This window comes from Rutidosis leptorrhynchoides, chromosome 3 (assembly GCF_046630445.1).
Source record: "Rutidosis leptorrhynchoides isolate AG116_Rl617_1_P2 chromosome 3, CSIRO_AGI_Rlap_v1, whole genome shotgun sequence".
Classification (NCBI taxonomy): domain Eukaryota; kingdom Viridiplantae; phylum Streptophyta; class Magnoliopsida; order Asterales; family Asteraceae; genus Rutidosis; species Rutidosis leptorrhynchoides.
Window position 1 is genome coordinate 657,091,750 of NC_092335.1, and position 17,899 is coordinate 657,109,648.

The following is a 17,899-nucleotide window of genomic DNA, read 5'->3' on the forward strand; positions in this document are numbered from 1 at the left end:
AAACTTAATTGAACAAACTTATCGTTTAGTGACTAAACCCACCAAAAGCATGTCGGATTTAAAGATTGTAGGCCGGAGTTCACGATTGTGGACTGGTGGCGTATTTAGGTAACGATTGTAGAACCACCGTTGCCGCCATAATAGATCTGGAACCACCGATGCACCAAATCCACCAAAAGCATATCAGAGTTAACGATTCTGGAACTACCCACATTTTTAGGAAGTGTACACCATATGTCTTTCTGTTGAGTTCATAAATTAAACACTATCAGACATCCAAACTTAAAAGCTCGTGTTTCATTTCCAAATCAGTGCTTTAGGAAGTGTACACCTAAGTAAACACTATCACACCTCCAGACCTAACTCGCGACAAGATCAACGGGTTTACAAAGCGCCCGGATTTTAGGAACGGTAAAGAACCCTCCTAGCTTGTTGGTGTTTTTTCGTTCGTCCATTTGTCATTTGTTTTTGTGTGTTTCGTATGTTATTAATATGTAGTTGTCTTGTAGAGGTCTTTTGGTTCGGTCGGGTTAACGTAGATTTGTGACGTTTACTTGTTTCGAGACATTCGACTTCATTGTATCGATTAAGATCTTTATTTTTCGATGAAGATCCCGGTTTTATAGTATTCGTTATTTTGACTAAAAAAACAAAGCAAACTAATGAAAAAGAGGTGAAGTTGGAAGTGGGCCGACTCTTTTTGTAGTCATATTTTCCATATCTACTAATTCTAACAAAAAATTTGGTCATATATAGTGTCTAGGTGAATGCCTTTGTTTCAATAGAAGAAAAGTGTCGAATGAAGTATGTTTCAAGAGTAAAAGTTGTAAGTTTCTTAGAGGTAAGTGTTGCAACTATATAGGGGTATGAATAGTAACCTATGTAGTTAAAATGTAACTTTTCAATTTAATTTAATAATCACTAAATAAAATCCATCTAATTTTTTTTTAATGGTATTTACATTTTTTTTCCGTCGCGAGTTAGATTTCTCCGTTAGCACAATTCAACTTGAAATAATTTTATGAATAAAACGCAACTAATTATATTTGAAACAGAGATTTTTTTAATGGAAACCATTTTAGAAGTAACATAAACTACTTTAAGTTCGAGTCCCCCGCCCTTTCTTTTGTTCACAATCTTTGTTGTCAGTTCTCACTCAACATGACTTTCAAAAAAGACGTTAAAATATTTCAACGCAACGCGCAGACCATTAGTTATATTTGTTTTTCTTGATAAGAGTTAAAGGAAACATTATAATGCATCATGATATCAGTATTTAGTTTTCAAAATATTCAAAGTAAACATACATATTCATTTTTCTACATAGATATCGTCTGATTTTACAAACATATACCGAACAATATATATCCAAATACAATTTTCGCAGCGAACTCTTTAGTTTTTGAACTGTAAGAGATATGTTTGACCAATAAAGTACACTAAGTCATTAACTAAAGGGAGGTGATATGTACACAACCACTTTTTACACATACACAATCAAACACGTTTTTCAGTATTGTACTGTACAACACTGTAAATCATATTTGGTTGTGTATGTGTAAAAAGTAGTTGTGTACGTATCATATTTTTCAGTATTATACTGTACAACACTGTAAAGCATATTTTAGTTGTGTATGTGTAAAAAGTAGTTGTTTATGTATCATTACCTTAACTAAATGATATGTTTGACCACATAATATGTTTGACCAATAAAGTACACCAGTAATCTCCCTATTTTTATTTGGAACCCTAAATCTTGCAAACAAACTCCCTCCCTCCCTCCCTCCCTCTATCCTATATACGACCGCCACCATCACCACCGCCACCAAATCGCGCAGTCACAACCACCAAACAGACGACAATTGTCTCTTTCAATCTTATCTTACGCCGATGGACTCAAACCGACGCCGTTTTCTGTTTATATGTACTAACCGCTGTTATAAGCACCAAACACCGCCGCCTGGAACCACCAAACCCCCGATCATCCTCCTATTGCTCGTCAATATCTATGAACTTAGACTATTCACTTGAGGAGTCAAAGTAAGTTTCTATTCCGTTATAAATTCTTAATTGTGTTTTACTATTTTACTTTTTTATGCCCTAATTTTACAATTTTTTGGTACTTATGCAGTTTTGGTTCGGTACTTATCTCAGGTCGATTTGAGCTGCTCATTGTTTAACTTCCATTTAGGTAAATATCTCTATACTTCATCTGACCATTTTACAGACTTCATTCAACCCGTGTTTTGCGTATTAAATTCTTTATGAGTTATTTAAATTATTTTTGCTTGCCTCCGTTTCCAAACCTTATGGCAGTCGTAGATCTACGTAGTATTTTTGATATACCGATATTAAAATTTTAATGATTTTTTTTGTGTAGTGGTGCCCTTCATTTATGATTTCTCGTGTTTGTTTGTTTTTTTTTTTTTGTTTGATTATAACCTTTGTGACACCCTTTTTGCATTATGGTACTAATCACAGTAATCTGTTTTTTAATTTGTTTTTGTTTTTTGTTTTTTTTGGTCTAGTTCTCACCTAGTTCTAAGCACATACTACGTGAATATGGTCGACGGCATAGTTCTTTTCTTAAAAGCATTGATATCAATCTACACATTTTTGGAGGTAATACGGTTATTTCACCCGGTTGTTTATAATTTTTTAACACTATTTGTTGCTGCAAACACTAGAGACCTTAGACCTATGTCACAAGGTCTGGGCATGATTGTATTGAACTATAAAGTTTGGTATTTTAAAGTTTATTATGATATCCGTATCATATATGATTTAGTGAGATTGATTTTGTACATAAAAATTTCAGGTATATAGAGTTTCATATGTGGAACTTGTGAGTATGCTTCCTAGTGCAGAAGACAAGGTGAATGTAGCTTGTTTTCCTCTTTTCTCTGGAGGAGGTGTTGTCTACGGGACAACCGTTCATATTCCATTATGCAAGGATATCGACTGGACCTACAAAAGCTTCGCAAAAGGAAAATTTCATAAGGGTAACCATTTTACATCGTTTTCATGTTCTAGGTAACCTATTTTACCTTGCAGACAATTTGGATTCTTTTTTATTCTCTTTTCCGATTTAAAGCATTATTTTATAAATGTTAATAAAAGAGGAAGTGTCATTAACAATGCCACAATGTCATTCCATGTCATCTATGTGAGGGTAAGAATGTTCATATAGTTGTCTTATTCATCAACTTCATTATTAACCTAAAAAAAGAACGAACCGTAATCTGTTCTTGGCATCCCTTTTCAACTCAACTTAAGATACGCTAAAATCAAAATTGATAACGATAAAAAGTATGTAAAACCCATCTTTGTTCTTCCTTACACACACTGTCAGTTCTCTCCAGTCTCACTCAACAACTACCCACAACAATTATACACAATACAAACATCAAAAATGAAGATAATGATGATTTTATTCCTACGAATTAGAGTACACAGATATTTATATTTATATTACTTAAAAGGGAAGGAAAAAAAATAAATGGAATATGAGAGGGGAAAAAACACAGTTGAAATCTCATTAACAACAAAAAAATAATCCAAACTTTAGCAAACCCTAATCCGGTTAACCATCGATGATCTTCCCTACAACCATGCTTGAAGCCCAGCTCCGATTATCATGACTTCCAGAACCCATATGTGTTCATCTTGATTCAAGAACCCAGATTCGTTTATCATTATCATTACGAACTTCGGTTCATCGATTAACAATTTACAGTGGTTTGAGATCGGAACTTTCATCGACGTAGTCGATGGTTATGTCACGACATAAATTTGTTTTTGTTTTTTTATTTTTGATTTCATATCAGAATCTTGTATGTGAATTAACTATTAAAATGTTAAGAGGAATTTGACGATAATGATGCATAGAAATTTGACGATGACGATGATGATGCATTGCATATTTAAAATGACAATTATACCCTTACATGGCGATGACATGGAATGACATTGTGGTACTTAATTGAGAAAGTGAATATTTGTTAACGACACTCTCTTTTTTGATTAACTTGTATAAGATAATCTTTTAAATCTTGCAAGAGGTTATCTAGATAGGAAAAGTAGATAAAATGGTTATTTTTTATGGAATTTTTTCAAATATAAAATTTGTGGATTTATAAGTAATGCTAGTTAAATACATTATATAATTATCCTTACAAATCCTATCCAACATGTAGTATATAAATTAGCAATAAATAAATAAAAAAACACGTATAACTTAATACTAATAATATTTTTCATAATATTACATCATATCATAATACTCCGTATTTTTCATAATACAGTCTTTAATAATAATAACCATAATATTGTTCATAATACATCATAAATCATCATAATTATATAATAAAATAATAATCATATGTAATTCAAATGCATTTGAAACCATAAATTGGATAGGCTCGATCGTCATATAAACTTCAAACAATAAATTTGGATAAATATAGTAGCTCGTCTGGATTAAGTTGCATGATGCCCATATTAGGGAGGGTTGGAGGTGGAAGTGCAAGTCTCGCATTTTTATTATTTCTCTGTATTGGGTGTTGAGAATATTTCTTAGAAATCGCATCAAATATATGGCTATATGGCATCATTCTTTTTATACACTCGTTTTTTTCTATTCCGTCGTACCAGTTTCATCTCATTGATAATATCTTGTCTAAAAAGCTCATCCCAAGTACAATGAGTATAGTAAACACGCTTACCCATAGTGGTTGGGGTGAGCTTTTTAGGCAAGATCTTATCGATGAGATGGAACCCGATATGACGAAAAAGAAAGAAACGTGTGTATGAATAAATGATGCCATAAATTTGCTGCGATTTCCACAAGAAATATTCTCCAACACCCAATAAAGGGAAATAATAATAATGCAAGGTCTCCTCCATCTCCGGCCTTTTCTAATATGGGCACTACGCAACTTGCACCAGAAGAGCTAGATTACGTGAGTGTTGCTAGTCGTTTGCGGTATAATTATCTAAAATTGTTTGAAATTTATATGGTGGTCGACCTTTATCCAATTTACGGTTTAAATTGATATGGGTTACATGAATTATTATTTTAATATATAGATGTGATGTATTGTGAATAATATTATCGTTATTATTATTAATTATTGTATTATCAACAATATAATGTAGTATTATGGACATTATTATTTTATGATGAGGTAGTAATACGAACAATATTAAATTGTTGCTTGTTTTTTATTTATTGACAACATGTTGGATAGGATTTTTAAGAGTAATTATATAATGTATAAATAATTAGCATTGCTTAAAATCTACATATTTTACGAGCTTTTGTAGGTCCCGTCGATATTCTTCCATTTTACGAGGGAGTTGAAAAACAAATAGATGTAAAGGAAAGACCATCAAACATTAAACTCTGTGACATGTTTGAAAATATGGATAATAAGAATACAAATGTGAAAGATGATAATGATGGACAAGCATTGCAACCTGGTCTTAATTGTATTGAAATCTGTGACAACGATGATATAATTTCAGCTAAGAGGGATACCATATCCACTTCTGATGCAGGGTACAACTTTTCGGTATTATTCGATCAATGAATGATGTTTTATATTTTGATAAAAGTTGATGGTTGGTTATCTAAGAGACCTTTATGATCTCCGGTTAAGTAGTTTCATTTTCTATGTTTCAGGTCAAAATCGTAATTCGAAGTTTGGTGTTAATTAGGTAGAAACAAATAGAAAGAATTCTATAACCGATACGTATATAATTGATTTTGACTTTTGCGGTTTGACTTGACATGTGCAGATCACGTGTTGACTTTAAATTGGAGAAAGTGTGCCAAGCACGGGACCATCATCTTCACTACTCAAGTACTAGCGTCGATTGATTCTGTTAAATCATTACAATGTTTTGTTGATTACCTAGTAAACATGGAAATAATTGCATATATAAACTGTGAGTCATAAAAGACTGAAAAATAATAATACTGTCAAGGACATGAGCTACCTCCAAATGGAGTTGTCAACTCCATGGCTTCTCCCGTTGAGTTTGCATCGTTCTTTTATTAAAGTAATATCTTCAAACAAAAAGGGTTAATAATATTGTCATGAGAATAAAAATCATATCAAATATATTATTAGATTCTAATATAGCATACACAAACACATGAAAGATTACCCTGATCATCATTTAGTATGATTTTTATTCCCATGAAAATATATCATTAACCCTTTTTGTTTGCATATATTACTTCGATAAAAGAACAATGTAAATTCAATGAGAGATGCCTCTGGAATTGATTCTTTTGGAGGTAAATCATGTCCTTGACAGTTTTATTATTCTTCAGTCTTTTACGATTTTTAGTTTATATATGCAATACTTTTCATGTTTACTAGGTAATCAACAAAACATTGTCAATCGACGCAGTACTTGAGTAGTGAAGATGATGGTCACGTACTTGGCACACTTCCCCCAATTTAAAGTCAGCACATGATCTGCACATGTCAAGTCAAACTGCAAAAGTCAAAATCAACTGTATACGTATCAGTTATATGTTACAGTATGATGATGATTTAGTTAATTATAAATAATAGTGTTAGTTGAAAAAATTGGCTATCTATGTTAATGTTAATTTTAGGTTAGTGGTATTATATTGCTCATCGTTGGGTAGCTAGGTGGTGGCTATATGTATATCATCATCATTGTTAATAACTAGCTATGGAACGGGCCGCGCATTGCTGCAGCTCCGGTCGTAGTATATTGGTTGATGTAGTTGGTATCTCCATTTTCATATTTCAAAATCAATCATGAATGGACCAATTCTTAATTTGTAAATTGATCGATAAAACGCATACACATAAACGAAAAACAACTAAGCAGATACAGTCAACGCAGTTTTCAAGTGGGCTGTTGGATTTACGATATGTATGATATGATGGCACAGTTAGCATTATCTGATAGTTTTACATACAAAATAACGAACGTGTTGTCGCTTGATTACCTTAAATGACTAAAATCAGCGTGTGCTTTAGTATTGAGAAACACCTTAAAAAAAACCAAACTGGAGGAGTAGTAACGGTTGTCTTAAAATTTCAAAATACTACATGACCTCATTTCTCAATGGCTGAACAATTTGAGCAGCAACATATGGAAGGTTATTTGTGTCCATAACAATGGAAGCCATATAAATGGAAGAAAATAAAACCATAACCTCATTTGCATAAACAAAAAGTGTTACTGACCCACATTATCTTACGGTCATTGACCAACTTCAACGTTGACAAATTTTGACCGATGTTACCAACTTTGAAAGAATAAGTTCCGACTTTGACCCGAATAGATAACGTTAACCGACTAAATTTGACTTTAAGCCATTTTGACATGTTGACATTTGACTTTGAGTGCTTGGCATAGTCTTTGGGTCAGTCCCTAAAATCTAAAGACAGTCAACTTTTACAACACTTTCAACTACGCGTAATGAAATAATAACTAAAATCACAAAACAGAGAAGATGACTTACCTTGAGGTGTTGCGAGTATATTAATCCTCTATAACCTGTTATGTGAGGCAAACTCCTATTCTAAGATTTCAATATAGGCTTTCCACTCCAGATGCAAATGCACCCAACGATGTTCTGATTGTTCAGTTGGCTCCCGTCTCATTATCAACCAAATAAAACCAGTTAACTTTGAAAATCAACGAAGTAATTATAAAATCAAGATTATATGCAGAAGTTTCACCCATAGGTACCGTAATCTCACTCACAGACGAATCGTGTAATCTATTCTCCGCTGTAAAGTTTACCTACTCGCTAACTGTGTTGCAGACAGACACATCTGTTGGTCAACATACGCGTAACCAGTATTGATATATATATAGTGGTAGGATCAAGAGGGAAGTAACCATTCGGGGAGAAGTGGGGGAAGCAAAAACTTTTTTTTTTCGTTTTTTAAAAAAACTTTGTTCACGAACATTATAGATGAGATGAAAATATGAAAATTTAGTAGAGACACTTTGTGATAAATGTTTTTATTTTGGCGGGAAAACGCTCGAAGAAGTAATATATAACAATTATCGTGTTTTTCGAGCGTATTTTGAGGTTTTAGCTATTAGGGTTTAGATATTAGGGTTTATAGAGTTTAGATATTAGGGTTTAGAAATTTAGAGTTTAGGGTTTAGATTTAGGGTTTAGATTTAGGATTTAGATTGAGTTTTTAACACGAACGGTTTAGAGTTTAGGGTTTAGGGTTTGGTGTTTTGGGTTTATTCCCCAAAACACCAAACCCTAAACCCTAAACTCTAAATCGGGCTAAATTTTACTTCACAAAACATGAAAAAAAACGTTCATATTCTTCACGAACAATATTATCTTGAATGTTATTTTTGTCGATCGTTTTTCCGCCTAAATAATAACATTCATCACGAAGTGTCTCTTCTAAATGTTCATATTTTCGTGTGATCTTGATGTCGGAAAAAAAAATTCAAAAAAAAACAAAAAATAAAAATTAAAATTTGCTTCCCCCCGATTGGTTACTTCCCCATTTTATATATATATATATATATATATATATATATATATATATATATATATATATATATAGAGAGAGAGAGAGAGAGAGAGAGAGAGAGAGAGAGAAAAAGAGAGGGGGGATTAAGTTCAAGTAAAGTCTTAACATAGGGTACAAAGCTATTAAATAATCGACATGTGTCCCTTAAAATGAGGCAAGTAATTCTAATTTGGAGGGCACTATGGTCAAATTAAATAACAATAAAATGTATTTATTACTTACTACTTCATATTAAAATTAAAATAAAATAATATATAATGGCATCGTGTTCCTGAATTTATGGAATGGTGAGTAACCGCTACCATAACATGACGGTTTGAGGTTTTTCAATTATATCATGCATCAATTTATCAACTTTTATGTATCAAGTACTCCGTATTTATTTATCATTTTCTTTTAATTCAGTGCATTAAAAATATAGACTATAAACTTTGATGGTCGATGTAGTTTTCATCATTTAGACATGTGCATCAAAATAGATTTTTGGTGTATCAAATTTTGAAATTAAGCATATCAACCTTTTTTTCATCAATTTCCATCATGTATATATCAAAGCATATAAAAATTGATCAGTATTAATTTTTTTTTGCAAATTACGACTAGATTTGCATCGTTTTTCTAACATATGTATAAAATTCTATTTTTTCTATTATGTATCAAATTATTGTTGTTTAATTTTTTCATATGTTCATCAAAAATTTATGTATAATAGATAATGTGTTGCGTATCATTTTAAAGATGTATCAAAATTATTATCATATGTGTAAATTTACGAATTACGATGATTCTTACTGTAACAAATTAATGGTAGGTATCTAAAAAAATATTCGATAGGTATCTTAAAAATGAAAGTGGCGATTTACATGGCATATTTTTAGATTGTAGGATGATAAGAGAAAAATATGTTCGGACAATTATACCCTTAAGTGTATTATTCCAAAAACAAATTACATTAAAATTCTCTATATTTAATTTTTTGATCTTTCCTAATCTGACGGTTATTATTGTTCCTTATTCTTTGTAGCATAACACACTTTGTAGGATAACCCCATCCAAAGTACCGGATGCTTTAGTACTTCGAAATTTATATCATATCCGAAGGGTGTCCCGGAATGATGGGGATATTCTTATATATGCATCTTGTTAATGTCGGTTACCAGGTGTTCACCATATGAATGATTTTTATCTCTATGTATGGGATGTGTATTGAAATATGAAATCTTGTGGTCTATTGTTACGACTTGATATATATAGGTTAAACCTATAACTCACCAACATTTTTGTTGACGTTTAAAGCATGTTTATTCTCAGGTGAATACTAAGAGCTTCCGCTGTTGCATACTAAAATAAGGACAAGATTTGGAGTCCATGTTTGTATGATATTGTGTAAAAACTGCATTCAAGAAACTGATTTCGATGTAACATATTTGTATTGTAAACCATTATGTAATGGTCGTGTGTAAACATGATATTTTAGATTATCATTATTTGATAATCTACGTAAAGCTTTTTAAACCTTTATTTATGAAATAAAGGTTATGGTTTGTTTTAAAAATGAATGCAGTCTTTGAAAAACGTCTCATATAGAGGTCAAAACCTCGCAACGAAATCAATTAATATGGAACGTTTTTAATCAATAAGAACGGGACATTTCAGATAAGCATTAAAATAAAAGATATTATCCTTAGAAACTGAAATACCAAAGTGCGTAAATGTAAGTTCAAAACCAACATCTTTCAATAGAGAAACTGAAACTACGTTGCTCATAATACTAGGAGCATAATGACATTGTTCCAACAAAACAATAAGACCACTGGGTAGAGTAAGCTCATAAGTTCCAATAGCTTCAACAGCTGCTCGATCCCCATTGCCCACTCTTAAATTCAGTGTGCCTTTCTTCAGTCTCTTACTTCTTCTCATTCCCTGCATATTGTTACAGATGTGAGTACCACAACCAGTATCAAAAATCCAGGAATCACTAGAAAAAGTATATAACTGTATATGAAATATACCTGATTTGCTGGCTTTGCCAGCTTTGCATTTTCTCAACTCAGATAGGTAGGAGGGACAGTTCCTCTTCCAGTGGCCAACTTTTCCACAGTGGAAACATTCGACGTCTTTCGCTGGGTTTTCTTTCTTGGGAGGTGGTGGAATCTTCTTCTTAGCAATTGACTTTTCTTTTCCTTTTCTCCAAGTTTTCAGCTTATTCTTTTTCACCTTACCATCCCTAATCATCAGGACACCCGGATTGGAAACCTTAGATGGAATATTCTGTTCAGCAGTTTTGAGCATCGAGTGCACCTCTGCCAGAGATTTCTCCCAACCTTGCATATTGTAATTCATCACAAATTGGTGATACGATTTTGGTAGTGAAGCTAAAACCGTGTTCATAGCCAATTTAGACGGCAAGGTAGTTCCAAGTTTTTTCAATCGGTCAATGTAGCTTTTCATTTTCAAGACATGAGAGCTCACTGATTGACCCTCCTCCATTTTGCATGTTTGAAGAAGCTTATAAGTTTCATATAACTCTTGACTAGCTTGTTTCTGAAACATATTTTTCAGCTCAGTCATCATATCATATGCTGTACGATCTTCCATTTCCTTTTGGAGGTCAGAAGTCATACTAGCAAGCATGATTAAAGCTATCTTCTCTTGCTAATCAAACAACTTCTGATAAGCATTCTTTTGAGCAGCAGTAGCTGTCTCAGGAGGAGCTTCGGGTAAGGGTTCTTCAATTTTGTTCAACTTCCCTTCATATTTGAGAACGATTCTCAAGTTGCGGTACCAGTCTAGGAAGTTTGAACCATTGAGTTTCTCCTTCTCCAACAAAGAACGGAGAGTGTTTTGGTTTACGTTTTGATTGTTTGACATCTACAAAAGAACAAGATTCAATTTAGTATTTTTGATAAAACTTTAATAAATTAACTACCCAAGTTTTTATATATTTTAAAAACAATTAATTTACGAAAGTCTAAGATCCACATAGAGATTTCATAGCCACATCTGTTGATCAGCTAGCAGTTATGGAGTCTATTGGTAGGTAGCGGGTACCAATTGCATCACAAGTGCAACTCTTAGATCTTTATGGGACCTAGAGATATGTGTAGTCCAACAAACTACTATTATCTACTGGCGTGTTTGTACCATCTTTGCCTCGAACTCAGGTCTCACCGTGAATACGATTAAGTCGTCCAATTTGGAAATAGTGGAAATTTAGCCTAGTCTCACTCGTAACTAAAAATTCACCTCGTGGCTATAATTCAATTAGGTCTCACCGTAATTAAAAAATAACGAGGAGTGTTTGCAAGCTCATTGGATGGCATGACTTAAATTTGACGGGTATATTGAAAAAGTTTGTGTTAACGAATAATGCATGCACACAAGATTCATTACGCTAATTGTTAAAACATTTTAACCAATTATATATGTCGATCGTGTTTGTGTGTCTAGTTTGTTATTTTATTTTATAAAAATACACAAACGTGTATCGTTTTAAAACAATTTTAAAAGATGTCACCCATATATATTATTTGAGTTTCAAAAAACATTTAACTTTAAACTCGTTAGAGTTTAACATTTTAAAATCATCAATTTTAATCTTTGAAACTCGTTACCGATTTTATTTGATGTTTTCATCAAAAACAATTTGCATATATTATAATCAGCAATTAAATATAAAATGCAATAAATAAAACATAACCATGCATCACACACATATATAGCCTAGCCTAAAATATCCTATGCTTGATCCCATGAGCCGTCATGGGATCAAGAGGTCAAACTAAGGACAAACCATAGCTCCCACTTGATTCAAGATCCAATTGAAAACTTGCCGAACACCATCGTTGTTAACTTGATCTGTTCGCCATCTTCTAAGTCAAGCTCCAAGTTGCATCTTTATCTTCAATCTTCATCTTATTACATTTATTCAAAATTGAAAATACGACTAGTCTAGTACATTTACAAATTGAAATAAGCCTAAATACAATACTATGAAATTGAAAATAAACAAAATACAACTTTGGCTTCTATGGCCTCCAATTAAATCAAAAACAACATGACATAAAATTGCCGTAACCAACAATCACAACAAACACACATTGGTCGGGGCATTAAAGGCTATGTATGCAATCACAATTTAATAACAACATTATTAAACTTATATATGGCTTGTCCATGGTTACAATGCATGTGTATAACCATGGAATAAAATAAATATTAAATAACCAATAATTATTCAAGCCACAACTTTCTAAATTCAAAATTTAAATAGTGAATTTCTTCAGATCTTATTTGTGCGTCATGAGGTAATCAACAAAGTTGACTTTCAAAACCATAAGGGTTTTGACTTTTACCAATTCACCACAAAGCTAGATCTAAAAAAAAATCACGCGACAATTAAGACGGTGTAAAAGCGGCTCTTGATACCACTGATGGAAAATCGTGTGTACTTTTAACAATTCAGATTAACGCAGCGGATAATTAAAATAATAATCTTTTATTATTTTATAAATAAAATTTATAAAATTAAATAACCACTTATTTAATAAAACATGCACACGATTAATTTATCCCATGGATCCAGTTACACCATAATAATTGTCATGAATGTAAAAACAAAAGAGGAGTAAACGGTATACCTTTCGTGAAGAAACTGATGAACGAAGAGAAACCTACAATCAAAGGATATGACCGTCTCTTTGAAAAGTCCACTACACTTTCAAACAACGCCAATGGATGCTAGTCCAAACCCAAGTAACAATTAATCAACCTTTGATTAATTTTTAAAACAATAAAATAAGAATACTTCGTATATAGTTTCGTTTCAAAACCAATAAAAAGGTGAAGATGCTTCTGTCTTTTGTACAACTACAAGAAAAGTGGGTTTTTCTTTCGTTGGCTTTTTCGTCGGGTGAAACTTCACATCTATTTGTTTTCGTGTGACAAATCTCAAAAAGGGACCAATTAAATCTTTGGTTTAATTTTTTGTGCGTATCCATAAAAGAAAATAAAGCCAATATATATAATATTGTGTATGAGTAAACCGACTCCAAGTCGGTGGTGAAAGAAAACGCGTACAAAAAAATTTCCATTTAAATTCATTCTTGGCCCTCAAGACAATTAAACATATACGTAGTATCATCTTTATATGGAAATCAAATTCCATTTAATTATAACTAATTAACTAATTCACAATTAAAAATAATTAATTCAAAATAAATATTTTAATTTGTTGACAAAATTGTACCTGGGGTCCCTGTGGTTTGTTCGAAATAACAAGCGGAGTCCAAAAGAAATTTTTCACCTTGGGGGGTCACTGTGGTTTGCAATAGTTTCATGGGGAGTCCATTTTGCTAGCGACGTTATATTTTTCCGTTAAAATTCATCATGTGCAGTGCACATGAGGGTATTTTCGGTATTTATTTATTCTTCCTCTTTACAGCTGCAAACTCTTGAAACCCTACTTACCTGTACCGTATTTTTTCCCCATTTCTTTCAAACTCACATTTTCTTTCAAACCACAAAATTAAATACTAAAAATACTCAAATTCAGATCTGCTTGCAATTCTAGAGATGGGTTTGGAGATTTTTTCAGCGGTGTTACAAATTAAATATAAAACCCTTACTCCGTCTCTTTGATGTCGATCCAACTGGTGGTGGTATTTTTTACAAGAAATTTGTATATGTTCTTAAACATTTCATTTTCCAACTTCGTATTTCAAACCACCGGCCACAACCACCAGAAAAAAATCTAAATGCTCGAGATCTGATGCTCGCCTAAGTACTGATAAACAAATGATGCCCGAATCTGGATTTAATGATGTATATACCTTTTCAACTCAACTAGGTTGCGAGAAATGAATCAATGATAGAGATCTGATTGTATTTGTATTTTGATTTGTTAGAGCAAGATAAGGAATTGGTGTGATTTAAAAGAAAAGAAATGTAAAAAAAAATACTTAAAAAAAATTAAAGACAAAATTGCACCGGTGGTAATGGTGGACGTCCAATTGCGAGAGGTTCCAAATTCCATTTCATCATCTTCGAGTGAGAAAGTTTGGTGGCAGAAATTGTGGCAACAAATACGATATACAGATCTAAACAAATTCTGGTGATATATATTTTCAGGTATGGATGTTTATAATTTTTGATTTTGGGTCTCCATTATTCTTAATCTTACTATTTCCAATTTGGGTTTTCATTTTGAGAGCTATTTGAATGATGTGTTCAAAGTGATAATTTTAGAGATTGAAGTTTGTAGAAAAAAGCTTGTGACAGTAACAATTTGTGATTGATTGTGAAGGTAAAAGCTTTTTGTTGGAACATACTCTAATGGAATCGATATCACCTCCCATATTTTAATGTTAAGAGTGAAGAGTGAAATGAGTTGCAGGTTATGTTTGATGAGAAAAAGTGATATATCAATTAGAAAAATAAAATTCAAGAGACCATTTTACCCTCATGTGCTTGGCACATGGTGAGATTTAATGGAGATTTTTGACAGACGTCAGAGAATGGACTCCCCATGAAACATCTGCAAACTATAGTGACCCCCCAAGGTGAAAAAATTCTTTTGGACTCCGCTTGTTGTTTCGAACAAACCACAGGGACCCCCGGTGCAATTTTGTCTAATTTGTTTCGTTACTTGAGTAATATATATCATTACATATATATATATTATTTGACGTCTAGGTGTATATATGTGTGACCCCAGATGTTCAAATGAATATAGCCATATAGTTATACGTTGTACCATGCACATTAATCCTACAGACTCCCACTTGTACATGGCACAACAACAAATAACTATACAAACAATGGATACCGTCTAGCAACAGGCCAGAAGAGGATTCAAACACGCAACAATCAAACAGTAACACCTAACGAAAAGAAGAAACAGACAAATTACTGGAAGTTAAACGATAACAGAAAGGCACACTGAAAAACATACTTAACTTTTGAAGACAAAGGATTGTTCCCAAATTAAAATAGAAAAGCAAAAGTGCAACCTAATATTATTAACTATCACAACTATCGCCTCGTATATTAGCATACATTTTTCTTATAGTTTCTCTATTTTTCTATTTCAGCATATCTACTTGCTCACAACGTTCAATTTATGGAGGATAATCATCTTCAAGAGTCCCTTCATAAGCTTCCAAGGAATGCAACAAATAAAAAAATAGGCAGCAACACCCAATATCAAAACATATTATACACGACAACAGACACTCCACAAACATCCACATATCAGCAACCAAAAAGTACTATATTTAAACAACCATCACATGAATACAATAAGAGTAACGAAGCAATAGGTACTTTACAATTTCCACATTAAGAAGCACCAAAAAAACATAAAACAAATTTGGGATAAAAATACCTTATTATACCAGCAACAGATTGTAGAAATCTAATCAGTAAAAAACCGATAAATAGCGAAATTGAGCACTACAGCTTAAGAAACAAATGAAAAGGCAAACAATAAACACTCATCGATGCACCACTTACTCCTGTATCGACTGTTCATATACTTCAACATGCGGTAACACTACTACAATCCGTTAACACTACTACAATCTCTAATATCGACTGAACTACCAAATGAACTACACTCGCTAAAACTATTCAAACGATTAGCACGCTGAAAAAAAAATATCTACTGGATACTTGACGCGACGATACAGACAGAAAAACTCTCCGAAAAGCAACAACATCAGTCGGCTTACCAGGAACACTACCACTATACCTACCTTTTTGACATTTCCTTTTATTCGACATAATATAAGTCAATACTAATAGAAAACAACGTAGCAAATTAAACATCATAATTAAGTGCATTTTTTAAGTGAACAATCAATAAGCAGCCACTTTCCTTAATATAAGTCAATGCTAATAGAAAATTACATAGCAAACTGAACATCATAGTCGAACACATTTTGTAAGTCAACTACTATTAGTCAGTGATCACAGCAATAAAGCAACAAACATATAGAGAAACAATTACAAAGAACACATAATTAAGCATTTTCTAATCCAGCGATGAAGAAGTTTAGTGCGTTTGAATACAAATTAGTTGAGTCAAGATATTTCAGTTGTTTGAACCATTTGAGCGTTTTCCTTTCAGTCAAATCTTTTGGCTAAACACCATTGAACCATTAAACGTAAAAAAAAACTGCAAAAATATATCTTCGCAAACCCATGTAATTTGCAACTAACAAAACAAAAATTAAGGAAACAATATCAAACAAAAAGGATTTCAGCAACAAAAACCTAAAAAAAAAAATAACCAACGAAGCATTGCTTCAATGGTACCGCGGTTACACTTGTGTACTCGCAGGGCTAGAGGTCTCGGGTTCGAGCCTCGTCACCCGCTCTAGGAATTGAAATATATTCCTTGAAGGTGGCCCAAAGGGAAGGTTTTACCGACCCGCTCCGGGACTAAGATCCGGCCTGCCTGCCCCTCGGGATGGTTAAAGGGTCGGATTCTCAGAGTGTGGTTCGGGTTTCCTGCCCGAAAGCGCGTGTGTGTGCAAATGATGACTAGGCTTCGGTCCGGACTGATGCAAGCTTGCCTTTCAAAAAAAAAAAAAAAAAAAAAAAAACCTAAAAAATAGAAAAAAAAAAAATCAATGCAATTTCCCTTTCAGTCAAATCTTTTAGCTAAACACTATTGAAACATTAAACGTAAAGAAATCAGCCAAAAAATATCTTCTTAAACCCATGCAATTTGCAACTAACTCAAACTTAAAACTAACATAAACACATATTTCAAACAATAGAAACAAACAACTGATCCGTTACGATTTAGAACACAACGCCAATCGTAAGGATATTGAAATGAATATCTTTTTTTGAGTAGACGTAAATAATAGAAATGGAAGATAACAATATGTAAAGTAGGGTTTAAACTCTATTGGTTTATTACTCTCTCTTTAATTTTGCTTATAGGAGTTACAAAATAAAGAGGCTATCCCCTCTTTGATTTACATCATTATATCAATAAAAATAAATCAAGCAATTCTCTAAAGTTTACATGCACGTATACATAACAAACTTGACGCCTATCTCTATTCTCTTCTATCTATAATGATAGAAGGCAACTCTCTATATTACAATTACATTTTTTTGTAACTTAGAGGTCTAAAAATCCAATCTTTCATCTACTCTATATATAATGAGTACATGAAGCAAATAAACGTTCCATGATGCCCACTTGGTTACATGCATGTAAAACGTGACCAACTAAACCCATGTTGGTGGTTGGTTGAGAAAATCAAGCATTCCAACAATTTCTTCTATGACTCTCCCACCAATTCCTTGATTCTCGGAGATGG

The 17,899-nt window shown here is 32.7% G+C and overlaps 1 protein-coding gene across 10 annotated transcripts; it reads left to right on the forward strand.

The window, feature by feature from the left end:
* Positions 1-1,785: 1,785 nt before the first annotated feature.
* On the forward strand, positions 1,786-6,771 carry LOC139902985 (uncharacterized). 10 transcript variants are annotated; one of them, XM_071885720.1, is made up of 7 exons: positions 1,786-2,040; positions 2,155-2,191; positions 2,529-2,622; positions 2,819-3,002; positions 5,326-5,573; positions 5,684-5,718; positions 5,800-6,770. In XM_071885720.1, the coding sequence occupies exons 3-7, from the start codon at positions 2,563-2,565 to the stop codon at positions 5,879-5,881; spliced, it is 609 nt and encodes a 202-aa protein (XP_071741821.1). In that variant the 5' UTR covers positions 1,786-2,040; positions 2,155-2,191; positions 2,529-2,562; the 3' UTR covers positions 5,882-6,770. The 10 variants fall into 10 exon arrangements, 9 of the variants coding, with proteins under 9 accessions (XP_071741821.1, XP_071741819.1, XP_071741824.1 ...); XM_071885718.1 differs by having other exon boundaries at positions 2,132-2,191; positions 5,800-6,769; XM_071885723.1 differs by lacking the exon at positions 2,529-2,622 and having other exon boundaries at positions 2,132-2,191; positions 5,800-6,771.
* Positions 6,772-17,899: the final 11,128 nt, after the last annotated feature.